The 24,721-nt window shown below is 58.3% G+C and overlaps 1 protein-coding gene across 1 annotated transcript in view; it reads right to left on the bottom strand.

The window, feature by feature from the left end:
* TRAPPC9 (trafficking protein particle complex subunit 9) overlaps nt 1-24,721 on the bottom strand; it is a 468,592-nt gene that overhangs the window by 100,216 nt on the left and 343,655 nt on the right. The window contains 1 exon segment of the mRNA XM_047783197.1: nt 6,428-6,581. Within this exon segment, the coding sequence (XP_047639153.1) occupies nt 6,428-6,581 (154 nt within the window).

The raw sequence follows: 24,721 nt of genomic DNA, 5'->3' as shown, positions 1-24,721 counted from the left end.
GTCAAGGGAGCCCTTCAGGCAGTCCTCCTCCTCCTCAAGCCGCACGGCCAGGAGGGGAGCGGAGGAGGGTCCAGCTCGGCTCTTCCGCTCGAGGCGCAGCCCCGTCCCTGCTCTGACTTCCTGGCCATTCCCCATGCATTCCCACGGAGACGCATCTCCAGCCCACAGTGCAGCAGACAGACGGGGCCAGGATCTCACCTTCGAGGTGGCTCCAAGGAACAGACCCTCGGTACCACAGGACCTAGGGAGGCAGCTTGCTGAGGGCCAGAGTCCCTTGGACCCTAGAGCACTCATTTTCCCTCCTGTGAGGTGATCCATGAGGTTCTGGGAGGGGACACGATATGGGCTTAATCCCATGAAAGGCAAGGGTTTGTCCCAACAGATGAGATGGTGGTGTTTGCTTCCAGGACAGCATGGCACATGTGATGGTCCCCTTGGTGCCCTGACTCCTGCGTGCCCCAGCCTAGAACCCTCTTCAGCCTCGTCTTTCTGGTGACCACTAGCCATTCTTGGAGCCTGAACGTCACTCTTTTGGGACGTCCTCCAAGATGCAGCCCTGCCCCAGCAACCACCCCTTCTCCCCCGCCCCCAGGAATGCCACGCCCCGCAGCCTGTTGATCCCACACTTGCCCCTGAGGTGCGCCTCTGCTCCCCACTCCCAGCCTGGGGACCTGGTTCAAGCCAGGGGTATCAATACCTATGACGGGGCAGTGGTAGCTGCAGGGGACAAAAAGACCAAACAAGATGAGCCCCTTTCTACTTTGAAGAAGCTCAGTCTACCGTGCAGGGATCATATCTTAGCATGATTAGTCACCCATCGCTGTTAATTAAACTTCATCCAAGCCTGTGCAGAGCGTTTTTTGTTTACAAATGTTTTCATGCATGTCGTCTCACTTAATCTCCTATGTGTCTTGAGAACCATGGATATTTGTTTCCAAATCTTTGCAAAACACAGCCAGATGCAAAGAAAATGCAGAAAGTCGATAAACTAGCTTCCCTCTCATTTCCTGCTAGTCCATGAGTGAAGCAGGAAATATCTGGTAATAGCACGGCTACCAAAGGACAGTTTGAAAGCAGGGGGCAGCTTTTGAGACCCTGCTTGTGCTAATGGGGCTGAAGTTTACCGTGACCCAGACTGAGACTCCAGAAGAAAATGACTGTTCAATCAAGCCATCCCTTGGGTAGCACTCGGCCCAGTGGGTGGCAGGCCTGGGTTCTCACACAGGAGAAGGGAGCGCAGGGCTCCTGACACCTGCTTGTTCCCCGCGATCTATGGAACAGGAGACCCAGCCCCAAGCGTCCCAGAGTGGGGAGCTTGACAGGAGCAAGCCTGCACCTCAGCCACACACCCCCCCCAGGCAGAAGAGCTGTCCGCACCCCACATGCCAGCTCTAGTATGACAACCACAGGTGCAGGGACTTCGCCCAGCCCCACTTCAGCTCAAATAAATTAGCAAATTGTCATAACCAGAAATTACACTCACGGAAAGGCTGCTCTCAGGGATTAACGAGCCTCTTTCCCATGACTGCCTTTCCCAATTTGCGTCGTGAACTCTGTGCACACGGGTGCTGGCTGTTCTCACCCCGGCGGGAGTGCCACCATCTCAACTGGGCTCCCCAGACAGAAAATGCCGTGCAGCATCATGAGATGCCTGGGGAGAGTCTGCGAGTCTGGCTGGGCGAGAACACTTGAGTCCCGTGATGGAGGGCAGGCTAGGTGGAGAGAGCCCTGCAGGAGGCATGCGGTCAGACGTAGCGAGGAATGCTACGTCCCCTGGGCTCCATCCAGGAGAGGGAGGTAACCTGAGGCCCAGACGGAGACCAGATGCTCTTTTGCTCTTCTTTCCAGCACAGAGTGAGAGCACAGACTCTGCAGCCAGGCAGCGGGGTACAGACCCCAGCTCTGCCACTTACTGGCTGGTGATCTGAAACAAGTCAGCCTCACACATCCTCAGTTTTCTCATCTACAGAATGTGGATAAAAACTACTTTATAGGCGTTCCTGTCATGGCTCAGCAGAAACAAATCTGACTAGCATCCATGAGGATGCAGGTTTGATCCCTGGCCTCGCTCAATGGGTTAAGGATCTGGTGTTGCCATGAGCTATGGTGTCGGTTGCAGACATGGCTTGGATCCCATGTTGCTGTGGCTCTGGTGTAGGCTGTCAGCAACAGCTCCAATTAGACCCCTAGCCTGGGAACCTGCATATGCCATGTCTGCTATGGGCAAATTCTCCTCATTGGAGGGAATGCGGTCGTGGAGACTGAGAAGCTGGGCATGGCCATATGCCAGGTCACCTGTCCTGGCGGTCACTAAACTGAGGGCACTGTGCCTAAAGTCTTGTAGGTTTTGCTTATGAAACCCAAGTTAAAAACTGATGACAGATGTCACAGCCACTCTGGAGCTTCTGGGGTCTATAAAGAGCAACTGTGAGGCCAAACACAACCATAACTCAGCAGCACAGCCCCGGAAAGCAGCCCCTCCAGGGGGGGACGGCCCTGCTCTCAGAGAAGAGGCCCCCCCCCAACCCCGCTCCATATCCTGCTTCCTGTATTTACAGTAAGAGCCCTCTGCAGCGGGCAAAGACATCCCCGGCAGTCAACTCTCAGATACCCAGTTTGCCTTCGGGCTCCTTGAGCCTCTACCTCACCCTCGAATCAGCCAGATGGTTACCAATGAACCCAAGGCAGAAGGCGGAGATGTGTGCTTATCAGAACACCTGGCAGCGAGGTGCCCAGATGGTCCAGGCCACCGGCTTCGTGGGGCTCAGCTGAACTGTGCACCCGGCTCTTGTCGGAAAACCTGTACGGGGCTGGATAGGTCAGCAGGCATTGCGCCAGCCCCTGAAATGCTCTCCGAAGGGAGATTTGCAACAAAAGCAAGGGAGACGAGAAGGGGTGCTGGCACCGAGCTTTTTGCTCCAAGCGTCTCCTGCATCTGTTCCCACCACAGACTGTCTGTCCAGGGCTGCCCCCTGGAAAGGGAGCCAGCCTTCAGCTAAGACTCACCCTGCTGGCTGCAAACTCCCTTCCTACATTCACACAGCTCAGCACCGTGCAGTCAGGCTGGTGACCATGTGGCCAGCTGCATCAATGAAAGGGACACCACTCACACAGCAAACGGTTTCAATACCTACACGTTCTGGATTACACACAGCCCTGCGGTGGGAGGAGAGCCCACCCGCGCCCCGCTGGGGCAGGTGCCGCACCCGATCGTGCTCATCTCAGCGTCCCCGCTGCTTGGCACAGCCCCCAGCATGGTGGAGGTCAACAGGTCACAGCGGCGGACGTGACCCGACCTCAAGAACAGCCCAGCTTGGCAAGTGGGACAGTCTTGGGAAGAAGACAAACTTCCTGTGCGTTGGAAACCAAGAGTTTAGTGCCCAGAGGTGTGGGCACTCAAAGGAAGGGCAGCTCCGGCGGGGAGGGGCGGCAGGCTCCGGGGAACAGTGCCCCCGGGGGGATGACCCGCCCCTGCTCTAACCCTGCCGCCTGTTTCTCCTCTGAGTCACCGTGGAGTGAAAATAGGTACAGCCAGCTTCCAAACATCCCCACGGGGTCTGCAGTACCTGCTCAGCAGCTCCCAGGGCGTTTCTCACCCTGCCTTACAGTGGAAACTGCCTCTGGGCTCCGAGGAGAGAGGGAAGGGGCCGGCCGTGACCCCCTTAGCCTTCCTCCAGCCTCTGGTCCTCGCCTTCTAATGGGGTTAAGGTGACTACCACAACTCTTATGTCCTTGGAAAACTGTTATCAAAAATGTACTGAAATGGGGAGTTTCCTGGTGGATCAGCAGTTAAGGATCCAGCATTGTCACCACTGGGGCTTGGGTCGCTACAGTGGGGCGGGTTTGATCCCTGGCCCCCAACTTCCTGCATGCTGTGGGTGCCGGCAAAACAGAAAAAGAAAATGTACTGAAATGGCTCGGGGCTTCTCTCCCTTCAGCCTTGATTCTTTTAAGAAGTTGACGTCCCTGTTTTCTCTGTTGGATTAATAATTCATGCGGCAAATCCTTATTGAAGCCCTGCCGTGTGCCAGGCCCACCTGTGTCCCAGATTTACTGACTGTGTCGCTGCGGGCGGATCCAAGTAAAGAGAATTAACGCAGGGGCAGCCCCTCCTCCCTCCCGCCTCCGAGCTGGCAATGACATCTGCCATGGGATGAAGAGCAGACTTCTGCTTTGTAAACCCAAATTCAAGCAGATGGAAAGACCAAAGATTGCATCGGCTAATTATTTCATTATGCATTTTAATATTTTCTCAATATTTAGACTTTATAAAAAAAAACCTTGAGCCTAATTTGACACCCATCCGTAAGTAATAAAAACAGCCCGTATGTAGCAGGTGAGGCCGGATAGACGTGGCTCTTGCAGTAGGTATGTGTCTAGAGCCAGGTAAACGGCAGGGGTGCCGGGAGCCCCAGAGCCTCTCTGCTTGGCTGATGGGGTCTACGTTTTATTGTTTTCTGTGCTGGGCCCTGGAGAGGCCGCCGCCCGGGGGCGGGGCAGACACAGAAATGGCACTTACAGTGCAGGCTCTGAGTCCTCTTCCCCCTCCCCCTCCTCCCCTCCGCTGCCAAAGACAAGGCTTAAGCTCTGGGTCCTGCCTACAGCAGCTTGTGAACGTGACCTCCAGCAGAGCCTTGAGGATCTGTCTTTCTGTCCCCAGTAAACCCCGCCTATGTTTTCAGCCCTGCTCTGAGAATGATGCGAGGCTTTATCGCCAGGAGCCTGGTAACTTGAGCAGGAGACCCCACAGGCTACCCTGGGGAGGCAGAGGGCCCACCTCCATGGGGACGGGGGCGCCTCGTGTGGAGGCGGCGGCGCAGGGCAGGTGGTCATCCAGGCGAGCGCCAGGGCCTGGCAGCGTCTTCAAGCCTGAAGTGCACTAGTTCGTTGGGAGGTGCGAGCCCCTGCACGACCCCCCCCCCCCGTGGGGCTGGAACCGGCCGGGAGGGCCCTGCGGGCTGCCCCGCCTGGTGGGTCCCTGGCCGCCCCACCTCCCGGCTGGACTCCAGGTGAGTCGGCTTACCCTGCCGAGAACCCCTCTCCCCAGGGGAACAAGAGCGCCGACCACAGAGATGGGGCAGAGTGAGCGGAGATGGCGGATGCAGCGGCCTGGTACACAGGCAGGTGCCACCCTCCTTCCTTCTGTGCTCCATCTCCCTACTCTGTCTCCCTGCCCCCTCAACCAGTGCCAGCCGACCAGACCTTGGCCTTGGCGGGGCCGGGGGACCAAGGAAAGGGCCAGCCCGGACATCGCCACATTTTACTTCTCTCTCTACGAAAGCTAAGTGCCTGACAGACTCCCAGGCGTTCTGTTTTTAGTGTCTGGTCCCCAAAGCCTCCATCTATCATGCTTTTTGTCACAAGCTCCTCGGGGACAGGGGTCTGGTCTACCAAGCCCAAATGCACGCTAGCTGCCACAAAGGGACTTGTCCCAGTCCTGGAAACTGTGCCTCCTGTAGCCTAAGGATGTTTCCTGAAGCCAGGAACACGCTCTGGGATGATCCAAAACCATGCAAGAGCCGTGAGCATCTCAGGCACAGAATCAACGTGTGAACAAGATAAACGACAGACACACCCTCAGAGCTGCCTCTTCCTGGGAGACACCCTCCGAGCGAGCCGGCCTCGGGCACCTCGGGAACTGGGGGCATTTCCCACGCGCGTCCCCTTGAAAAACTTCTGCTCATCCTTAAAAAGCCCGCTCTAATGTCACCGCCTCTGTGGAGCCCTCCCAGGTTACCCAGCGGCTTCATCCTCTGAACCTCCCAGCTCTTGGCACGATGCTGTCGCGGCTCCCCGGCAGGGCACTCGGGCCCCAGATGATGTGCATCCATTGCAGGCCTAGACCGGCCACACAATTGCACCCAGACCCCACTCTGGACGGCAGCCTCCCCAGCGGCTCGCAAATACCCTCCCCAAAGCAGGCGCTCTGTGAAATTGCTGAAAAGACAGATCGGTGAACGAGTGAACCTCCCCCTCTTCCCACTGCGTGTCTCCCAGGCATCGATCTGAAGCCCCGAGCAGGACCAGCAACTTGTATGGCACAGGCCTCCTAAACCCCGTCTTTCAAACACATCTCCGGGCCTTGGTACGGCCCGATTCAGTGTCCTAGACCATCTCAACCTGCGTTCAGCTGCCACCATGTGGGACCCTGGTACAGCCTGTCACTAAGGCGAATGTCACCGCTGACGGGAAACACGGGACCCGAGATGAGAGCGGGGCGGGGCCCGAGGAGGCCTTTGCTCAGCCTGAACCAACGCTTCCCTTGGGGGGGCCTAGACCTGGTGGGAGAGCAGGAAAATGCCCATGCTTTGGGCCATCTCTCCCTGCCATGCCGCTTCTGAGTTATTTGCGGCTGGCATTCGATCGCTGACCCCCGGGTCCCCCTCCGTGGTCCTGAGGTCCAGGGTGGGCACTGGGCAAAGGATATGATGGTCCAGCGGATGCCGAGCTTGCTGTTGATCTCCAGGCCTCGGGCTTCTTGCCGCTCCTCCTCCAGCTGCTTGGAATTTGCCGACTGCCCCTTCTCCTCAGGGGACTCTGGGAAACTCTCAAAGTTGAACTTGTCCACTTGAATAGCCATTCTAAGAGAAGGGAGAGACACAGCAGAGAATGAATCGGGACGGCAATTTCTTCTGTGGGCTGTTGGAGAATCAGCACAAGGCCACATGAGGCAGGATAACGAATCATTATTAGTCATTCATAACGGATTCATTCCAAGAAAGTCAAATAACTGCCTCCCAGGGTAGCACTGGCTTCAGAGCTGGTTCAACACAGTTCAGCACTGAAGGCACATCAGAGTCCGACCTCAGAGAAGACTGGTGGACCCCGGAAGGAAGTCTGACGTCTGGAACAGAGCAAGGCGGACAGGAAACAAGGCAGAGAACCGCCAAGAAGACTGGCAGGTACCGAGCCCCAGGGTCCCTGAGCCCAGTGGGAACGGCAGCCTCGTCATCATCAGAGCACTGCCCGCCAGCCCACGTTCCATCCTCAGCCAGGTGGACTTGCTCATACACACCACGGCCCTCCAGCCACACGGCGCCACGCCTGCCCGCCTCCGGCCCCCACACCCAGCAGCCCACCCTCCCTCAGGTTTCTGTTCGGGGGTCACATCCTCTCCGAAGCCTCCCCACACGCTGCTGGGTCCAGCACTTTCCACCTGCTGGCCATTTCCAGAAGACACCAGGCTCCTTCTCCCTGAGCCGTTGCGCCCACGGCTCCCCACGCGGGAATGCTCCCCTCCTGACCCTTGGCACAGCCGGGACCTCTCATTCTTCAGAGCGGAGCTGCAGAAAGGCCTCCCCGGGCCCCCTCTCCCCTTACTCTCCGTTGCAGCGTTTAATCTATTTCTGTCATAGGTTTATTGTCGGCTGTAAATATTTACTCCTGGATTAGTTAACTGTCTGTCAATCCTACCGGAATTCCGCTCCCTGAGGGCAGGGAGCCTCCTGTCTTGTTTACCAGCGTTTCTCAGGCCTGGAAGAATGCCCGCCTGGCACCCTGCAGTCACCCGGTAAACAGTTCAAAGAAATGAAGGCGTGACCAAGACCCTTTCCTAACACCCCAGCCAGGGCTCACTGCCGCCCGCTCCCGCCAGGGCTTACCTCCGCCTGCTCCCGGCTGCCCAGCCCCACACCTGTGTCCACATTCAGCTGTGTTCCCAGGTCTGTGCACCTGGTTTGTAGACAGCTGGCAGCACGTGCACACCTGGAGGCCCCAACTACCTGCCACAGCCTGACTCTGCGCCAACACCCCCCCCCCGCCCCCGGCAGTCCCACCAGGGGGGCATCTTACTGTTGTGTGAAATCCCACCTCTTCGCAGGAAATCTGGCAGAGAGTAGTTACTCAATAAAGTGTGACAGAAGTTCCTGTTGTGGCTCAGCAGGTTACTAACCTGACTCGTATCCATGAGGATGCGGGTTTGACCCCTGGCCTCGCTCAGTGGGTTAAGGATCCAGCGTCGCCGTGAGCTGCGGTACAGCTCTCAGATACAGCTCGGATCCCACATTGCTGTGGCTGTGGTGCAGGCTGGCAGTTGCAGCTCCGATGTGACCCTTAGCCTGGGAACGTCCATAGGCCGCAGGTGCGGCCCTAAAAAGCAAAACAACAACAACAGCAAAAACTAAAACAAAACGTGTTCCATGGATGGACGGAGGAAGACGGGGAGGAAGGGTGGGGGGTTCCTTCAAGGCAGGACTTGAAGATGACTGAGTCGGTCAGGCCACAGATAACAGTAGGTATTTTATGTTATTGCATAGGCTGGGATATGGCCAAAATATTCAGCTGAACCCCAGCATGCTCTAACCGGCCTTTGGAGCAGGACCTGGTATTCAGAGGTCCAACAGCCATGGCAGCTTGGAAAGAACTACTGGAATATCAGTAAATCAACAGCATTTGGCCAGGAGCGTAATGTTTAAGGGTCAGCTCCCCAGGAGTCAGAGGTGATTCTGTGTAAGTGCAGAAGGGGTGCGTTCCAAAGCAAGAACCACACTCAAAAAATTACATTTACTGTACTTTGCTGATTACAAAAATAAACAGGTCTACTGTAAAAGTTGGAAAATGGAGAAAAGCATGCAAAAGAAAAAGCATTTCGAGTCATACACTCTGAGGTGGGCTTTTCTAAGTATGTATATTTTAACGTAGTTTAAGTCACTATATATGCATACATATAAACAATTACGTAAGTATTCAATACACATGTACACACAAACACACAATTTAAAGACTTGCTTTATTCTGTTACTATGTGACAAACATCTTCCCATCATTAAAAATTAGTCTGCCTATACTATGGCTGCATCATAATTTACCTAACAATTCCCCTATTTTTCATATTCTCAGGTGGTTTCCATTCTTTAAAAAAACCACAGTTGGAAAAAACCATCACAGACATCTCTGTGCTTAAATTTCTTCCCTGCATCTACGACCGTCTGAATCCATCCCAGGAGTTCCCGCTGAGGCACGGTGGGTTAAGGATCCAGTGTTGCCAAACCTGTGGCCTAGGTTGCAGTTTGGCTTGGATTCAGTCCCTGGCCTGGGAACTTCCACATGCCGCGGGTGTGGCTGAACAAAAAGAAAAAGAGACCCATTTCTAGGGAGTTCCTGTCGTAGCGCAGCAGAAACAAATCCAACTAGGAACCATGAGGCTGTGGGTTCCATCCCTGGCCTCGCTCATTGGGTTAAGGATCCAGCGTTGCCGTGAGCCATGGTGTGGGTCACGGATGCATCTCTGATCCAGTGTGGCTGTGGCTGTGGTGCAGGCTGGCAGCTGTAGCTCCGACTGGACGCCTAGCCTGGGAACTTCCCTATGCCACAGGCGCGGCCCTAAAAAGAAAAAAAAAGAAAATCCATTTCCAGAGGTGGATGACTGACTTGAGGGTGAGAAGGAGACCTGGGGGGGTTCAGAGACAGGGGGCCAAGCCCCTTCTCAGAGAGGTCCTTCCCGAGCTGCGCGCCCGCTCTCTGCACCCTGGCCAGTGCTGCCGATGATCCGTTGCTGATGGGTGCTAAGAAGAGGCACAGTGCTGCCCGCCGATGTTCTCCTCTGCAGGTCTAAGCTGCTCCCGAGGGCGACCTTCGTCCAGGAGCCTCCTGGTCATTTATCTGTCCTCCCCCACGCGTGCAGCTGGGGGGGCTTCTAATCCCCACCCGGCAGAAGTCCTGCCTGCTCCCGCACGCCAAAGGCAGCCTGAGGCCAACTGGTGCCCTTCAAACAAAAGGTCAGACTATTTCCTAAGTTTCACTAGAAAGGCCAGTTTCAGCCCATCGTCTGCCATCTCAAAAGGAACGAATAGCTGTCACCGGTCAAATGGGTTCGCACACATCCCGAGACCCAGCCGTCTTGCTGTCGAGGGCAGAGACCCGGCTCTTGGCAGCCTTAGGGTCACAAGCCCCACTGGGACCGCATCTGTGGGACTGCCGGGGGCGCTTTCAAAGGACTTCTGACTGAGCAAGCATCACACTACGTTACTTGCTCCGCCTTTAACGAGAGTGAAGCCAGGTGTGCCCACGAAACAGGTGGGGAGAAGGAGGTGCAGTGAGCCCTGATTACAGGCCCAGCTCTGGGCATTTTAAATACACATTCGTCTTTTTACTGCAGTGGCCCAGGGATGAGTGTGATTTGCTTCCTTTTTATAGAGGCAGTGCAGCTCCGTGAGCGTAAGCCACCTGCCCAGTGTCACAGGCTGGCAGCCCCGTCGGGAGCTGGCCGCTCAGACACCGCGCTGCTCTGTTTTTGCTTCATCTGGCTCTCCCTTGCTCAGGCAGAGGACCTAAAAGGGAATTATTTTTGCTCATGCTGTTTTCAGAGCTGGCGTGAGACAGAGACCCGGTCACTGTGGAGCCTGCCATCCGCGTGAACCACCACGCTTCCCAAGCTAACAACAGCCCCAGGATGTGTGACGACGCCCCTGAGGGTCCCGAAGGCAGCAGTCCCTTCTTGCCCATAGATGATAAGATCGAGGTACTGGGAGCTGAGTAAGTTGGGGCACCCAGCTTAAAATCCTGGAGCCAGGACGGCAAGTCGAGGACCTAAGGATTTTTCTCCCAAACCCCAGAGAAGCGCTGCCCCGCTCCATGCCTCTCCCGCCACGGTCCTGGGGCCTCGCCACCCTCCTTCTCCCTCCCCAGGAAGGGGATGGCAGCTGAGGCTGTAAACGGTTTCCCCAGAGCCAAGTCCTCGCACACGGCCCCTCCATCCGCCAGGTCACGCCGCACCACGTATGTAGGCCAGTCCCAAGGGCCAGCACGATTGGCCACGCAGGGGGACTGCCTGGTGCCCTGGGAGGCATCTTTGCTCCAAGTCCTCCCCCGCCCCCGACTGGGGACAGCAGGGCCCCCGGTAGTGCCGCCGCGGGCATAAGCCAGCCGCCCCAGAGGGGACTCGGGGGAGGAGGCCAGTGCCCGTGAGCACCGCGCTCGCAGAGAGAATGAGGTGGAAGAGCCAGGGCCCTGGTGTGTCACGGAGCAGGGACGTGGAGAGCTGCTGGGTTGCGGGTGGAGGTGGCAGGAGGCGGGGGAGACACAGTGGCCCCGGAGGGCAGCCCGAGTCCAGCCCACAGGCATCAAGGTGGCCCGCAGAGAGCACAGAGCAGGGAGCCCCAGCTTGGAAACAGAGCTCCCAGGCTGGACCCCAGCTCTGCCCTGACTTGAACACCAGCTCGGGCAGCCCTCCGTCTCTGTGGGATACGATCAGCAGTCCCACCGGGTGGGTGAGAGGTCAGTGTTTTTACTCCATGCCCCCCGACACACACCTGGGCAAGCCAGGCACAGGGATCAGCCCGGGCCGTGGAAGGCTCCAGACCCACTTCCCTAATTAGCAAAAGCCATCTTGCCTGACAATGAGGAAGCCAGGTCGCAACACTGAGTCAGAGCCAATGCGCCGTGTCACGCAGCCCCCCACGGAGAAGCCCATGTGCCCGCTGATCCAGACTCCGTGGGCACAGGGCTCCTCCCTTGGGGCACCAGCTGGTACCGTGAAACCTCCTGAGGGAGGAGGTGAGGCACCACTGGTCAGAGAACAGGGCACACCCTGCACCCTGCGCTAGACACTGTCCCAAAGTAACTCGAGCGTGGATCTGGGGCTCTGGAGACCCCCAGCCACGCTGGAAAAGGTTATCTCTGGAAATGACATAGAACAGGGCAGCGGGAGCCCACGCAGGAGCGAGGCGAACGTGTGGTCCCCCGTGGCTGGCAGCGGTGGCCAGGGGCTGCACCGTCACGGACACAGCTCAGTGGCTTCACACTGTGCCAGGATGGCTCTGCGGTCTTCTTTGCTTGTTCCTACTTATTCCAAGTCAAGTCAGGACGTCACGCTCAGGGCAGGAGGCATGATCGCTGTTGTGACTGGCCTGGCTCCCCGTCCAGCTTTCTCAGGGGAACAAGCAGAGGCTGGATGTCCATTTGCCAACCCGGTGAGCCAGTCCTACACGCCAGGCTCTCCTCGTCCCCCAGGACAGTGTCTTCCAAGTGCCCCAAAACTTCTCCATGGCCCGACTTTTTATTTTAATGGCCACACCTGTGGCATATGGAAGCTCCTGGGCCAGGGATTGAATCTGAGCTGTAGCTGCAACAACACCGGATCCTTTACCCCACCGTGCCGGGCCAGGGATCGAACCCACACCTCGGCAGCAACCCAAGCTGCTGCAGTCAGATTCATAACCCCGCTGCGCCATGGCGGGAACTCCCCAACTTCTTTTCGTAAACGGAAAGCAGGCTCTTTGGGTGACTGGTCACTCTGAACAAGTGTGATACGGCGAGTAAACGTGCCTGGCCCTTCTGGATTAAGGACCAGACTTGAATCCCAGACAAGAAGGGGCCCTGGCCACAGGACATCTTCCAAGACAGGACTTCCGCTCTTCTAAAACACGCCATCAGAGGCCAGCGCTGCCATGAGGCCTGTCCCAGCACAAACCCTCCCGGCAGAGCAGTCTTGCCTCGCAGGGTAAAACCCTGCACCCAGACTGGGGCTGCTAACCCCCTCCTGTAAGGTTTTGTGCAGCGAGTGTCCAGCACACACACAGCATCCTACCAAGAGGGACCATCGTCACGCGTGTTAACCCTCCACTACTGATGAAGAGACTAAGGTGCTGGCTGGCGAGTTAAGGAAACAACCTAAGCTGTTCAGGGAAGGGCTGAGACTGGAAGCAAGCACAGTGCGGATGCCCGTCCAGGGTCCCCGCGCCCTCCCGGACGCCTCACCAGACTGTCCCCACCGCCACTCGATTATGTTCGTCTCTGATGAGTCAGAGCTAAATAAAATTAATGCTACTATTGAATGCCAATTTTCAGGTTTAATTTTATGGCCCAATGTGACAATAATAGTCAAGAGCTGGCACGAAAAGAAGGTGCTGTGATTTTTGAAGAGTCTATAAAAAAGCGGCGGTTTTTAAAATACCATATCATATGATTCAGTCTTCGAACAGCTGATAACCTCGCCAGGGAAGTCATAACGATGACATTTAAATACAAATCAAGGAGTCGGATTTAGAAGGACTATCCACACATAATTGAATTGAACTTTCATTGGGAGATAATTGATCCTTATAAGATGGTATTCTCAATTCGCGTGGTGCATCCGGCAGGAGTCTGCTGGACTGTGAGGACACCAGCCTTTCTCTGTTTTATAAGGAAGTACAATCCAAGTAAAGGGAAGAGCCAACCTTCCGATCGTCCATCCCGAGCGAGATGGCCTCGCAGCAGACAAGAGATGGCATCGACCCCGACACCTGCATCGCGCCCAAGAAGATCACTTTCTCCTTAAGCCTTAGAGATCAATTATGGTTTGTTTTTTAAAAGCTCTCCTTATTATTTTAATGGAAGACAAGATACGCCGTGTTCTCAGAGTCAAGGCACCATCGGTAAGCTTGGCGCCTGCCCCCCCACACCCCGGGCTGCCGGGTGCCCAGCACCTGCCTCACCGCCACCACCCCCGTTCATCCTCCTCAGCCCCGGGGGAATCGTGCCCACAGGGATGGCGAACAGGGCAGACGATGCCTAACCCGCCCTAGAGGGCCGGAAGCCTGGGGCAGGCGAGGTGTCCCTGCTCCCCAGCTCCAGGCACGCACCTGCCGATGCAGGTGAGGGGCAGGGTGCTCAATGGGGTTGGTGCAGCTTAGACAGGAGTGCAGGCCTGGGGGCTGCAACCAGTGGTGCGGAGAAAGCCCAGGGGAACCCACGCGGGGTGGTTCCCGGCCCCCTACGATCACCCAGTCAGCCTCTGAGCGGAAGTTCTGAAGCTCCAGTTCCTAATCGGGGATGCGGAAGCTGTTCTGGGCCCACCCACCTCTTTCTATGGTTTCTGTGAGTTCAGTGAAGCCCAAGGGTGGGGCTGGAGCAGCTGCCAGGGGACCGTGGCCTCCTGCTGTCCAGGCAGCATCTCAGAACAGTGACGGCGTGCGTGGTATGAACACAGGTGTGGGACCAGCTGGTTCCGCAGGAGGGAAGGACCGGAGACCCCCACGGTGCTCCTGTCGCGCTCCCCCTGTACCGCTCTCCTGCTGTCCCCAGGACACTGCCCTCCCGTCTGGGGATGCCCTGAGGAAAGACAGCGCTTCTCCCCAGGACCTGAGCTCCCAAGGCGCCCACCCAGAAGGCTGCCTGCCTGTCCTCCTCGCCTCTCCACTTCTCCGGGGAGCTAGAGCCACACCCTCCCAGTGAAGCCACCCTGCCTCTGGCCCTGGGGTACCCGTCACCACACCCTGCATGTACCCCGCAGTCACCACTGCCCTGCCCCCCTCCTCCCCAAGGGCGGCTTGGGGCTCTGCTGATCCATCTCCAGCCCAGGGTCGCTTCCCCACAGCTGCACACGCAGCCACTGAACCCCCTAAACGCCAAGACCCCCACATAAAACTGATGTGCATTTATTCCATATTAGGGAAAAGTAAAACACAGCGACACTGCTGACGGCCAGAGATGCCAGCTCTGAAGTGCCAGGAGTGTCTCCTCTGACCCGAGCCAACCCCTTCCCTAGCATTTCTGAAGATGAACATTTTAGGGCCTGTAAGTACTTCCCTCCGCACAGAAAACAGTGCTTAATAAAACGAGCTTTACTCTATGTCACCGGGCTGCCAGCTGCGCCCCCCTCCACCACCAACCGCAGGAAGCAGAGTGAGGGCTGGATTCCTGCTTTCTGGGGTCGCTTCTAAGTAATTTCTCTCACTGGGGCTCCTGAGGGAGGAGCCTTCCTATCTCAGCAGGGCTGGCCTGCTGGATCCACGCCACAGGCTCCAGCAGAGGGAGGGAGAAGCCGGCCAGGCCTCCACCCCCACCCCCTGGCCTCCTGTAGTGCAGCGGGAAGGGCTGCATCACGTCTGCCCGACTCTGCTCCTGAGGATGTGTGATCCTGGGCGGGTCACCTGGCTGGGGAGCCTCCTCTGAACGGGGGACCTGAGTGGACCAAGTGTGGGCTTTGCAGCCACACAGACCTGAATTCTAAGTCCACCCCTGGTCACCTGGAGCTCCAAGGCCACGGGCAGCCTTGGGGGACCTGCAGCTTTTTCACGTGAAAATGGATACCTGACACTGGGTCCACCAGGACTGTGGAGAATCTGGGCCACCCAGCACAGGACTGGGGCCCCAAATTACAGCTATTACTTTCGGCGGGGTGGCGGGGGGTGGGGGTAGGTTAAAAAAGTTCTAGAATGGACTGAGATCCAGACGGGACAGCATTAATGCAGACATCTTATGAAGTATAAAACACCAGACAGAGGCTAAGCATTTTATTTCTTCTTTTCGCTCAGCATCTTGAAATGCCAAAGAACATGCCAGCATCCTACCACGAAGCACCAGGCCTCTCACTGCACCCTCAGCCCCGCATCTTCCATGGCTCACTGCCCGCCCCCTCCCCAGGCCCCACACAGAGCAGGCACGGAGACCCAGCACCCAGGTGAGCGTGCTGGTGCCCAGAGTGGCCCACTCATGCTGCACTCAGCGTGCAGAGACACAGGTGAACCCGCAGCCCCGTCCTGCCAGGCGCTTCAGAATCCCGTGGGAGGGATGGAGCACGGGAGATGGGCGGCAGGGTCAGTGCTATGCCACGGCGATGCTCAGAGTGCTATGCGGGGTAGAAAGGGGGCGACCAGTCCTGCCCACTGTCCCTGAAGCTGCTCAGGCTGGGAGTCGGGGGACCAGGTGAAGAGGGAACGTCACGAGGGGCAGACAGCATGGTGGAGGGGGTGTGCCGGCGAGCTGCGCTCCCTGGACGTGGGCCTGGGGCCGACAAAGGAGGCTCCTGCGGCCTCATCAGGGAGCGGGCACACGCCCTCTGCGCTGCTGCCGAGCAGACAGCTACACTGCTGGGCAGGTGTCAAAGGCCAGTCTTCAGGAGAGAGGAAATGTGTTTTAACAGCACAGAAGGCACGGCTGAAGGAGGCAGAAGGAAAGGAAACTGCAGAGGGTGAGAGGTTTGCGAGGATCTGTAGGCAGCCACACGCCGCCCTTCGGACGGGCTCACTATCCCCACAAAGCAGGTGCGAAAACCGAGGCACAGGGGATGGTGTGACTGCCCACGGACAGGTCTTTGTAGACAAAATCGTCCTGCGGCAGAGCCCAGGTGGGGATGGTGCTGGAGCAGCTTCCTCCTGGTCTGTGCCGGCCCATGGCAGCCAGAGGCCCGCTGTGCGCACAGACGTGTCCAAAGGTGAGGCCCTAGCTCCTCCCTCCATCCAGGTGGCACCTGGGACACTGCCCAGAAGCCAAAACCCATGTATCACATGGGGTCGCACCAGGGAGAGGCGGCAGGGGGTAAAGGGTGCTCTGGCAGAGGTGGAGGGGGCGGCCCAAACCCACTCAGCAAACACAGGGCACAGCCGGGATGCTCACAGGTCCAGCCCCCGGCCCAGGGAGATGAAGAGAAAGGGGAAAAAGCTGGACCATCTCTGACAGGTTTCCTCCCTGGTATGCTGCTACCGACAGAATGCAAGAGAAACCCACGGCAGGATTTTGACATCTGGACTTAAGACAGAGCGTGGCAGTCTCCCTCATCAAGCTAATCAGGAGCGAAAGAACCAACAGAGTTAAATAACCCGAAAATAGCTTTTGTAGAAGTTGCAGATGGATCGGCTGGTGAAACCGATCAGGACACAGTGTGAGGATCCTGGCACACGGCCGGTCTGAAAGGTCAGTGAACTCAATGCGTGGGCTGAAGGGCAACAGCGCTTCAATTGCCCTCTGCGGAACTGGAAAGTTCCCTGTATAAAAACATCCTGCTTAAGTGCGGCTGAGCCTACAAACAGCCACCTTGCATCGGTCTTTCGGGGCAGGAATCTGTGCTGGGATGCCGACTTCCCCAGCTCCCACAGGCCCCCTGCCTGCTTCTCTCTAACCTGGAGATCAGTGGGGGGACGGGTCCCAGGGAGGGGGTGGGGCATCCAGCTTTGCGTCTGCGCCTGGGGGGTGGTCCCCGCCCCGAGACCTTCCTCCCAGCCAGGTTCTCTGCTGGCCTCTCTGCAGCCGCGTCTCTTCCAAAATCACCACCACCCGGCAATACATGTTAGCACTATCAGAGCCCACGTATTACAGAGGGGGAAACTGGGGCTCAAGCCAGAGCCATGGGCAGCCTGGGGGGCAGAGGGGCAGCGTGCCCTGTCCTCGCGAAGCCTCCTCCTCCCAGCAGCACCCCCAGACGGGGTCACAGGTGGCTGGCCGATGCCAACCCGTCTCCAGGGTGGAGCCCAAATGTGTGTGAGCCACTTCTGCCAGACTCTGTTCTCTTGCGAGCAGAGCGGGAAACTCCGAGAGTGTCCTGAATGCTGTGGCCCTCAGGTGTGTCAGCTGTAAAACGAGCACGTGACCCAGCAAAAAAGAGGTGACCTGTGTATGAATCTCCTAGTTCCTTTACTGCCATCGCTCAATATATCCCAAACCGGAAGCATGCCACCCCCCAGCCTGCTCCCCAGCAGGCCCTTCTCCCTCCTGTGTCACCCCCGGCCACACACCGGGCCTGGGAGGCCCCGCCCCTTGGCCCTCTAGGTCTGGGCAGCAGGCTGTGTGGACTGACCCATCCCCAGCCCCACCCCCACCCCCCAGTGCCCTGGTTCAGGCCGCCTGCCCCCTTCTGCTTGGGCCACAGAGGGGATCCGGGACCTGGTCACGGTTCATAAACTGGCCTGGTTCTAACCCGTTCCCGCTCGCCTGGAGAACAGAGCTGGGGACGAGGCTAACAATGCCTAAGAAAAGTGGATGCAAACTCCAAAGGACCTCAAAGAGCCTTCCTAGAGCTGCTAGGCCTTTCTTTAGACAAAGGGGGCAGAGAGGTTTAGCGAAAGGAAGGCAGCAGCCGGGTAGGCCGGGGCAGGAAGACCAGCGAAGAGGCCGTTTGGAGGCGGCCCGGCGGCCCAAATCCACACCAAAATTGCCATCAGAAAAGTGGAATTTCTAAGGTATGGCATTCTCAAAGGGACTGACACAGTGGAAACTGCCTGACAGTCATCTGTGTGCAAATAACATTTGCGTGAAAATCAACAAACAGTGTGTGTGCAGGACAAGTTGGAAACCGAGAAACAGAACTAAGGGCGGTTTCTTTAGAAACCAGCACTTGGAAGGCAGGCCCAGACGGTCCCCGCTCTCTCAAACAGGCCTGGGTGCCGGAAGACACTGAGTTTTTGAAAGGAGAATCCCTGCCATGCATGCAGCCTTTCTCCGGGCCGGTGCTGTGCTCAGGCCGTTCTGTCCCCACAGCGCTTGAGGCAGCAGAAATGCCACCCACTGAGCCCAGCACCCCAGGGTCGCAGCCTCATTTAACCCCGTGAAGCCCCCACGTGTAGGCACTCACTCCTGTTTGTATCGAAGGGGAAACCAAGGCTCCTCACACCCGGGTCCCACTGGAGGTACGGGGGCGGGGATGGGCATGAGCCAAGGGCCTGGAGTGGACGTGGGGGACGCAGGAGGAGGGAAGGAGTGGGCCTTGGCCTTCACTCCAGGGGTGGCCACCTTAGTTCTCACTGTGCCAACAGCAGCTCTTGGGACAAACCTCTCTCTGACGCACCAGAGCATCACCAGGATGGCAGCCTCCACTCGCTGCCCAACTCCAGGGAGAGGCCTGGGGGACATCCGGGCAGGACGGCACCAGCCTCTGTCATCTGCTCTGCCAGGGTCTCTGGCCATCTCCTGCCGCTGGCACCGCTAAGGTCCTCCTGTTCTCATATGGTCCCCATGCCACAGCCATGCCTCCTTCTGTGTGCCCAGACCTTCCTCCCGCCAAGCCCACCCACTGCCCGCCTCCTTCTCACTTCTGCGCTCCGGACAGTGGCCCTGGCACAGCACACGGATGAGACCATCACTGCACGTGCTTTGCCCCACCTGATGGGGGGCGAGGACAGACGGTGGAGATGGAGCCTGTCTGTCCCCGCCTCCCCGGCTCCTGGCACCAGGCAAGGGCTGAGGAAGGGCTCAGGCGGACTTCTGTGTGGCTTCAGCTGAAGCACTGCCGTCCCCGAGGGAACCACCCGGCGGCCAAAGGCTGCGTCAGCTTCAGGTCAGCTTCCTTTAGTAAAAGAGTGCTTTTATCTTCAACTACACCTGTCACCACTTATTCTAAGTTAACTGTCCTGTTTCCTAAGTCAAATGACGAAAGTCAACAGAACAGGAGGGAGTCAGTTCCCCCGTGTGCCCAGGGGGAGCCTGCAGGGGCAGCAGCCCCTCACCCGGGGGTCTGTGCGGGGCGGACGGGCTCTCGCCTCCCGGCTGCCCGACTCCGTCATCCCCAGAAATCACCGGCCGTCTGGGGCGTCTTCTTGCTATAAAATAAGGCCTCAGAGCACAGCATGAGGTCAAAGGGCGGCCACACGCTGAGCACCAGGGCCACACTCCCAGGACATCGGCCACCCGGCCCTGGATCCACCACGGGGGCAGAGGGGACCCAGAGGACACGGGGAGCAAGCTGTGCAGGAAGGCACGTGAGGCCACACGGCCTGCGCCCACACACCTCCTGGCTCACCTGCCCGCCCCTGCCCTCCCACCAGCCCCACGGGACCACCTCCTGCTCTGGGCCCTGGCTCTGACCTGCCCGCCCCCGCCCGTCACCTGAACACCACGCCCAGTATTTAATGGAAGTTAACCATACTTGGGAGCCTGGTTTCACACACACACACACACACACACACACACACACACGCACACACTGCCCCCACTGGACCATGATTTCCAGAGTGAGGAAACTGTCTTATGTGTCTCTCAGAGACCCTGAACTTCAGGGCTCAACAAGAGTTTGCTGAATGAACTACAGAAATCTGCCTGACAACCTGAGGATGCAATGAGAATGAGGAGCCAGCCTTGCTCTGTGTGGCCCCAGGGAATAGAGCAGAGGGAAAGAAGTCCCACCCAGCCCTCTGTGCCCTCTGAGGGCAGCCTGCCCCACCCCCGGCGACAAGGCAAGGCCCGGACCTGCACAAAGACAGCGCCGAGCATTCTGGGAGGAGAGCGTCCCCCGCTCTCTTCTCGGCAGGGGGGCCCGGGGCGCCCTCGCTGCGGAGCCCCACGCAGCAGTGACAATGGCCGCCCCTGGGATAGAAATGCCATCTTTCTGGCCAGAAACACCAGGAAGATGGGCCCCGGGGGCGGCAGAGCGTGTGTAAGTGGGGGGGTCTCAGAGGGGAAGGAGCCAGGGAAGGGGACCCTCAACCCAATAGCAAAGGCGGGGCTGGGCTTTGAGTTCCCACCTCGTGCACACGGGTTTCGGATTCAGGCTACCCCGAGCGGTGGGCGCACAGGACAGAAACCAACCCCTACGGCAGAGGCCAGGCTGCCTGGCACAAGCATCTTAGCCCAACCCTGGGCAGCACAGGGCGGGTCTGCTGGCCTCCACGCAGCACTGTCCGGGAGAGCACGTCGGGGACGCGATCTGGCCTCGGGGGAAGGACGTGGACCGCAGAAACTGGCAAGTTGTTAACGACAGAGCAGGTCACACTGCTCAGACCCACCGCAACAGAGCGGAGGCCAGGGACTGAGCAGAGCGCCGGACTCCCACCAGAGGATGGCGAGGCAGGACTTCCAATCGGAGCCTCACTGGACAGGCTGCCTGCCAGAACAAACCATCCAGGGGCTCAGAAGACTAACCCTCAGAGTCTGAGTCTGCAAGAAGCAACGTTCACAGTGTCCAAGTCCCAAGCACAGCGCCTGTGGTGCGAAACCAGGAACAAGCGGCCGGTCCTCCAGCAGCCCCGACGCCCGCCCCCGACGATCAGGACCCTGGAACCACCTGACACGCGTGAACCGGCTTAAAGTCCAGAGCGACACGACGCCGCACGGCGTCCGAGGGCTGCAAGACGAGGTGCCTTGACATACCCCGGGGACCCCGCCGGTCTCAGACACAGTGCTGGTCCCAGAGGCGAGGAGAAACAGGCCCACAGTCCCGCTCGACTCTCCCCAGGCTCAGGCATCCCCTGGCTCTCGCTCTCTCCTCCTTACGGGGCCATCAGGCTGCCTGCTGCTTCTGTCCAGAAGTGCAGTTTCCCTCCATAGTCCTGTGCCCCTCCTGAAAGTGCCTTTCTGTGCGCGCTCTGCAGCTTTGGAGCGCGGAGCCGGCCTGACACGGGCGGGAGCAGGTGGAGGGGCTGCGGCAAGGCTGCGCGGGGTCAGCAGAGGGTGTGCGCGGAGCCAAGGAGGGGCTCTGGGACCCCTCTCCTGCCTTTCCAGCCCAGCCCTGCTTCACACACTCCAACCAAAACAGGCCCTGCTCACTGTAAAGTGGGGTGACAACCGCCTCACGGGTGAGGGCGTCTCCAGCCCGGGGAGCAGGACTCAGCTCAGATGGCCACAGAGGTGAACAAGGCCGTGAGAGGTCCACCGTGTCTCTAGACATACGGTAGGTACAGGTGCCAGAAACAAGGCACCATGGTAGCACGTAAGAGGGGCGTCACTCCCCTTACTTCTGGGGTCACCTGGATACGGCAGCTGCAGAGGGCTTGGGGGGGGGGGGGGCAGCTACTCAGGGAGTCCTGTTCTAACAGGGATGGACAGGCCTGCAGGGTGGGGCCCGAGGCTGCAGCCGACCTAACCTGAGCAGGACAGCTAAGGTGAGCAGCGGTGAGCAGCTAAGTGCACCCCAAATCTTCTCTCTGGCGACCTCAGCTGCGAGGCTGGCTGGGTGCTGGCTGGTGGAAAAACGGGGCTAATGACTAGATCAAAGCTTTGGAAACAGCTCCTGCTTTGCATTCAAGTAGCAAACACAATGCAGGCCTTTCAGGGAACAGACTAGCGCTATTTATACCCTCCTTTTTTTCCAGCCGGAGACGTTAAAAGGACAAAAAGGTAACAGTGACAAGATTAATATTCAAAGACAACTTCAGCCCTTGTAGATGTGGCAAATCCCATAAGAGGATCCCCACGTTCGGCCCCATGGAGGAGGAGCTTAGATTTCATTTCCGCCCCAGCATCATGGTGCTGGGGGCCCTCCCGAGAGACCCCAACATGCCGGGAGGTGGGGCTCAGAGAGGAAGGAGGAGTGAACCAGGGTCGTCCTAAGCTGAAACCACAGCAGGGACAGCAGGCGAGCTCACTGGATGGCAGACCCACGCCTTGCCTTACTGATGCCCCCTTTCACAGATGCAGAGACTGAGGCATGGGCAGGATTACTTGCTGGAATCGGCCCTCGGGTACTGAGCCTGCTCCCTCCGTGGCTCTGCAACCCTGGGGCTCAACTCTCTCCATCCCACCTCCCAGGCTGTGCCCCCCGTCCCAGGGGACGAGGCAATTCCAACCCCACATCCACAATCACCAGCACCAGACGACCGGGAGGCCGCCTCAGCTCTGCAGCCTCAGCCTATCTATCAGTCCGGGCGACAGCCGGCCACACTGGGACAACTGCACCTCCCACCTTCTGTGCGGTCAGGTCCCTCCAGACGCCTGTGCTCTGGCCTCTGCACATGCCCTGCTCCACCAGCGCCTGCTGCACCCACGCCCTTTGCACCTGCACCTGCTGGCCTGCCCACAGACGTGCCAGGGCCCAGCCAGTGAGGTTCTGGCTTAAATCAGAACACCTCCACCAGGACAGCTGATCAGAGGGGCGGTGAGGGCGTGCCCCCTGCTGGTTTCCTGGGTAACCAAGGAGCCAACCCGACATCAATTCCCCGTATATCTGGCAATCTCCCCTTCCACCAGGGGTGAAGCCTGCCACTACTTCCTGCCCACCATCTGTCTATCGCACACGGGGCGGGCGGTGTGTCACTCCAGGACCTGGCTTCAGACGTGTAAGCTCCCCGCATCCATTAAACACTGATACCTCCGTCACTGACTCTGGGCTCTTTCTTCAGTCTTGCAGCTGGGCCAGCACAGGGCTGCAGGCCTGCGGGGTGCAGCCCAACACCCCCACTTCACGGAGGAGTGGATGGAGGATGCGAGGGTTAACGGCTGGGCAAACACCCCACTGGGACCGTCCCACTGTCGCCCAAAGCACGGCCACCCCCACCGGGCTCAGCACAGGCGCCGGGAAGGAGGCGGCCGGCTATCACTCATCCGCTCCCTGATAAGCCAGGCTCCGGCCATCAGGGCTCATCACAGAGTCGTGAAGGGTTACACGGCCCACGAGGCGGGGGAGAAAGGGGAACATGAATGCGACGACGAGAGATTAAACCTGCTTCACCCTGAAAACACGACGTGATTTATCGCTCTGCACCAGACGACAATGGCCTGTCAGGGACACTCTGCTGAAAAGAAAGAATAAAAATCACCCCGAGTTGTTTTGCCGCACATCCAAATTAGAAAATGCTACTCTCCGGATGATTTATGCTTCAATTTGTTGCCTTATTCACCGAGAATCTGTCAAGCGTTACAGGAGCACCTAAGAGCAGTGATAGGATTCAAAAGCAAAGAAAAGGCTGAAGGCGGCTGGAGGCACAGCTCGAGTCTGGGGCGCTCGAGACACTGACCAGGGGCATGGGGGCATGGGGGCAGCTGGGGAGCCTTCCAGAGGGCCTCACGCATAGCCAGGCCCAGCCACGGGCCCTGTGCACGTGACACACCCGTGCTGGTTGGGAGCTTTGAGGACCACGGTGTGGCTGGCCGTTCCTCCAGCCAGGAGTGCAAGGTCAGGCTGGCTGCGCTGACCCCTGCGCGGGGAAGGGTATGCGGGTGGCGTGCCAGAGCCTGGGCTGCCCCCTCCTCCACGCGTGATGAGCACACACCAGCAAGCTAGGCCCTAATTCCCTGATGCTTCGGTGGCAGGGGGGGGCGGGGGCGGGGGGTGGCAACAGCAGCACAACCTGGTAAAGATGACCAGCCCTCCCTGGAACGCCCGTGCTCCCTCCCACGGCGGCCAGACGCTGACCCTCCAGAGCCCTCGCACTCTGGACGCCTTTCCTGATTCCCCAGCCAAGAGCCATCTTTCCTGCCCAGACTCCAGCCCCCCATCTGTCTGCCCGTGAGCTTTCCCACGGTCCCCCTGCAGTGCGGTTCTTAGGATCCAGTTTTCCTTCTGCTGCTGGAGGATAATTTCCCCAGAACACGGCCCGGGAAAGGCTGCTCTGCCTCTCATGTGCTCCCTCTAAAGCAGGGAACTCCACCCCCAGCATCTCCTCCAAGAGTTAACAACTGTGACCCGTTAGGACATTAGTCGATGCTGCATCATGAATGAATAAGCTAACTGCATAATAAGTGGTTCCTAGAAAACCAACCTACCACCTGCGTGAACACCTCTCCTGCAGGAAATAAGTCCTACCTTCCACAAATTCAGTGACTGCACAGCTGTAAAAAAAAAAAAAAAAGCAGAGCAACCCCTTACAAATCCTCAGCCGCTGGGCGGAGCAGGGCCCTGGTGCCAACAGAGGCCAGGTAGGGACAACAGGGCCAGGATCCTGAGCCCTCCTCAGCAGGACACTGGGGCGGGACCTGCCTGGCCTCTGAGGACCACGCTGGGCAGCATCTCAAGCTCAGACTCTGCAAGTACACTTACACACCACTGTCCGGACCTCTGTCCCACTGGCCCTGGCCTGCCCGGCTCCCGCTCTACCTGCACTATGCCTTGGGGATCAATTTGTTCTTTTGTGTGCATGTGTCTTTTTTTTATCTTTTCTGGGGCTGCACCTGTGGCATATGGAGGTTCCTAGGCTAGGGGTCGAATCGGAGCTGCAGCTGCTGGCCTACACCACAGCCACAGCAACGCAGGATCCGAGCTGCGTCTGAGACCTACGCCACAGCTCATGGCAATGCCGGATCCTTAACCCACTGAGCGAGGCCAGGGATTGAACCCACAACCTCATGGTTTCTAGTCGGATTCGTTAACCACTGCGCC

Source organism: Phacochoerus africanus, chromosome 6, assembly GCF_016906955.1.
Source record: "Phacochoerus africanus isolate WHEZ1 chromosome 6, ROS_Pafr_v1, whole genome shotgun sequence".
Lineage (NCBI taxonomy): Eukaryota > Metazoa > Chordata > Mammalia > Artiodactyla > Suidae > Phacochoerus > Phacochoerus africanus.
This window is presented reverse-complemented; position numbering and strand designations above follow the sequence as displayed.